Source organism: Nicotiana tomentosiformis, chromosome 2, assembly GCF_000390325.3.
Source record: "Nicotiana tomentosiformis chromosome 2, ASM39032v3, whole genome shotgun sequence".
NCBI lineage: Eukaryota > Viridiplantae > Streptophyta > Magnoliopsida > Solanales > Solanaceae > Nicotiana > Nicotiana tomentosiformis.
Window position 1 is genome coordinate 92,134,063 of NC_090813.1, and position 3,998 is coordinate 92,138,060.

Below are 3,998 nucleotides of genomic sequence, written 5' to 3' on the forward strand. Positions count from 1 at the left end.
GTTTTAGCTTCTTCAACTCTGTTGGTGCCATCCAATATGGCGGTATTGATATGGGTTGTGTGTCAGGTGGAAAATCAATACCAAAATCTATTTCTCATACCGGAGGCAATCCTGGTAAATCCTCAGGAAATACATCAGAAAATTCTCTCACTACTGGTATATTTTCTATACTAACTGTTTCCTTTCTTGTGTCATTCACAATAGCTAAGAGATCCAAGCAACCTTTCTTCAGAAGTCGTTGAGATTTCATAAAAGATACAACTTTGCAAATCTCTGGAACCTGAACCCCTTTTAGAACAAAACTGGGTTCGTTTGGTATCTCAAACTTGACTATCTTTGCATGACAATCGATGATAGCATAGCAAGAAGATAACCAATCCATTCCCATCAGCATGTTTAGTCAATCATATCAAGTACAATAAGGTCAGTTAAAGTATCTCTACCCTCAACCCGAATCTGGCAAGCACGATACATGTATTCAGCTAATAGAGACTCTTCAACAGGAGTAGCAACTAGAAAAGGATCATTCAATAGCTCAGGCTATCTACTAAACCACAAAGCAAAGTACGAGGACACATAGGAGTGAGTAGATCCCGGATCAATCAACGGAAGTGCATCAAATGAACAGACAGAAAGAATACATGTAACCACAACATTCGAGGCTTGAACATCCTGTCTAGTAAATGCAAAAACTCTCGCCTGACCTCTACCAGCATTCCCTTGTCCTTGATTCACAGTAGCACGGTCTCCAGCACCTCGACCTCTATTTCCTGAACCTGTGGCACCTGAAGTATTACGAGTAGTCTAAGTAGGTGCAACTGACTGAATAGAAGCCTGGTTGAAATTTCTCGGAGGCTAAGGGAAATCCCTTAAGTGATGTCTCAACTGGCCACACCGAAAGCACTCTCCCATTAGAACACAACATTGGCCCAAATATGATCTACCACAGGTCAGGAAGACTGAAGTAGTGGCATATATCTGTTCAGAATTATGATGTCCAGATGATGATGGTCCCCTAGTACCCTGTCTGTAATGTGGCCTGTATGTGGACCGTGAAGCCAAGTGTGTCCCTGTCTGAGAACCCTGTTGTTGTTGTCCCTGATTTCCTGCTCTTCGATTTTCACTAAAACCGCCACTGAAAGACCCTTCTATCTTGGCCTTCTTACATAAATCACTAGCCGCACGCTCCTCACGTCCCTTGGTTTCAATCTTTCTAGAAAGGTCGACTGCATTAGAGTAGGATAAAGACTTCATCTGTAGGGCTACCTCAATGTATAGACGACCAACCAATCCATCAACAAACCTCTGAACTCGAGATTCTTCGGTAGGCACTAAGTAAGGGGCATATCTAGCCAGCTTACAAAACTTGGTGTTATATTTTGACACATCCATATCTGGAGTCTGAACCAATCTCTTAAAGTCTCTAGCATATTTTTGCATCAGGTTATCCGGAAGAAAATGATTCATGAACAATTTAGTGAATTCGTCCCATGTTAGTGGTGCTGCTCCTACTGGCCTTCCTAGCAATACAGTTTCATACCATGTGTTAGATATATCCTCTAGTTTGTATGTTGCGAGCTCCACGACTCTCTCACTAGAACATCCAAGAGCACGTAATGCCTTGAGTGTCCCATCCAAGAAACTTTGAGGATCTTCCGGATTATCAGAACCTGTGAATTTTGGTGATTTCAATTTCAGAAACTCTTGTAGGGATACATCTTTATTCTCGAAAGTCTGAGTCTGTACAGGTGCTTGTGTCTGTAAAGTAGCCTGAGGAGTTGGACTTTCACCCTGAGTAGGAACCAATGCCTCTAACACATTCAATAACCTTGCCACTGCGTCTGCAGGTAAGGCAACAGTAGGTACAACAGTTGGCACTGGTGGTGGAGCGTCCTGAACTCCCTGCCCTTGCACTTGATCTGGCATAGCAGCTTAGGGTTGACCCATGTTCCCAACTTCAGGTTGAGGAGCAGCCTGTCTTCTAGTTTGATGAACCCCAACTTGACCGCCACCCCAGTTAGTACCACGTCCGGCACCACGTCCAGCAGATGAGGGTGTGCGTGTTCTAGCCATCTGCGAAAGAAATACTCCAGAGTCAAATATCAAGTTATCTCAATGCACGATCAAGAATGAAAGAAGGGAAAACATTCCTAGATGTTCAATAGCCTCAAGATCATAAGTATGGGCACCTACATACCCATGAACAAGACTCTACTAAACATTGCTCCAAGACTCGGGACTTAAAGCCTAAACTCTGATACCAACTTTGTCACGACCCAATTTAGGATCGTGACCGCGTTTAGGAGCAAATGCTCCCAAGTAAGCCACATCGGTATTTTACAGAAAATCGGACAGAGTTTCCCCTGTTTTTGGACTATCCAAAAATTTTCCTGTCTCAAAATCAACAATCAACCATCCTAATATCAAACCAAACAATCGACAACTTATCAATTAACCAAAACAAGTCTCCACCATTACTAATAAACCTACTAACAATCAGAAATACTAATTTATCTCCAATTTCGATAAGAAAGTGCAATACTCATCATAAGTCTATAATAACAAAAGGATACTCATGACGCTAAAAGAATGACTATGGAGCAACTTTAAGAGTTCAAAGAAAAGACCATAACAATAAATAAAATCTCCACCCACGCGAACAAGTGCGAGGCTCGCCAAGAACTATCAACCTGTGCGCTCTAATTAATGAAATCCTCGCCCGCGTCAACTCCTGTCTCTGTAAAAAAAATTAGCGGGGAATGATTCGCTAGCTCAATGAGTCATAACACTTAACCACAACCATTTTTTATTGGGGACAAGTCAGAAAACATGCTAGTATGTCAAACAGAAAATAACATAAAAATGCCCTTTCAGAAACAATAAATAATTTTCAGTCTCATCATGTTTTTCTTGTAGTATAATACAATTAACAATTCAGTAATATGCTCGGTAAACACTGTATAATATCAATATTCACATTTGGGAGGTTTTAATGAACGGATCATGTAATTAGTATAACTGTGGACTTCTTCGCAAGAAGTCAAATATAACGGTAGTCCCTACTCGAGGGAAATCAGCAACGGTGTGCTAGTTCTACCTTCCCACTAGCGAGGGTTGTAATGATAATCTGTAATTACAAGGTGCACCAGGTCTAACGAACCAGTCGTTAGCTACGGGATCCTTCAATGTCTACTCCCATTTATACTTGTCTCTGTAATTCGTATATTGTCACGACCCGAAATTTCCACATTCGGACCGTGATGGCGCCTAACATTTCACTTGCTAGACTAGCCAACGTTAGAATAATATTATCCATTTTAAAACAAATTTTAGATTTATTAATAATGAAGAAAGAAATGCGGAAGTAAAGTCTGAAATGTAGTGAATAATCCATAAAAATAATGGTGTCTAAATACCATCCCAAAATTTGTGTCACAAGTGCACGGGCTTCTAGAATAATATAAATAAATGTCTGAATAAAACAAAACTGTCTGAAAGCAAACACACAGCTAAAATAAGATAGACGGGGGCTTCAGAACTGCGGACGCTGTGCAGTTATACCTCAAGTCTCCTCTGGTAGCTGAAATCCGAGCAAGTCTATGGTACGCCACTGGGACCAACTCCGAAATCTGCACAAGAAGTGCAGAGTGTAGTATCAGTACAACCGACCCAATGTACTGATAAGTGCCGAGCCTAACCTCGACGAAGTAGTGACGAGGCTAAGGCAGGTCACTTACATTAACTTGTACGCAATAATAGTAATAACCATAATAATAGAATTAAATCAGGTAACTCATTTCTAATAGTTGAAGCCAACTCAGCAGTCATAACCAATTATTATTTCAATCAATTTCCGTTGCAGCGTGCAACCCGCTTTAACAACATATTCATTTTCAATCCTCCCATATATTTATTTTAATCAAGTATATATAGACTTTTAAATAAGTCTGTTGCGGCGAGCAACCCGATCCCCCAAAATGGACTTTTAAACAAGTCTG

At 40.8% G+C, this 3,998-nt stretch overlaps 1 protein-coding gene across 1 annotated transcript; it reads right to left on the bottom strand.

Moving 5' to 3' along the window:
* Positions 1 to 396: 396 nt before the first annotated feature.
* On the bottom strand, positions 397 to 1,926 carry LOC138905256 (uncharacterized). The gene is made up of 3 exons (XM_070193762.1): positions 945 to 1,926; positions 705 to 785; positions 397 to 512 (listed from the first exon to the last, which is right to left on the bottom strand). The coding sequence occupies exons 1-3, from the start codon at positions 1,924 to 1,926 to the stop codon at positions 397 to 399; spliced, it is 1,179 nt and encodes a 392-aa protein (XP_070049863.1).
* Positions 1,927 to 3,998: the final 2,072 nt, after the last annotated feature.

What these genes read in the sequence shown, in the direction of transcription:
- LOC138905256 (XM_070193762.1), bottom strand. Translation starts at nt 1,926, where the DNA reads ATGCCAGATCAAGTGCAAGGGCAGGGAGTTCAGGACGCTCCACCACCA. An exon ending in TTCAGTCTTCCTGACCTGTG is followed by an intron (nt 786 to 944) that starts GTAGATCATATT and finishes GTAATACTTCAG; the next exon opens with GTGCCACAGGTTCAGGAAAT. An exon ending in ACAAGGGAATGCTGGTAGAG is followed by an intron (nt 513 to 704) that starts GTCAGGCGAGAG and finishes ATCCTTTTCTAG; the next exon opens with TTGCTACTCCTGTTGAAGAG.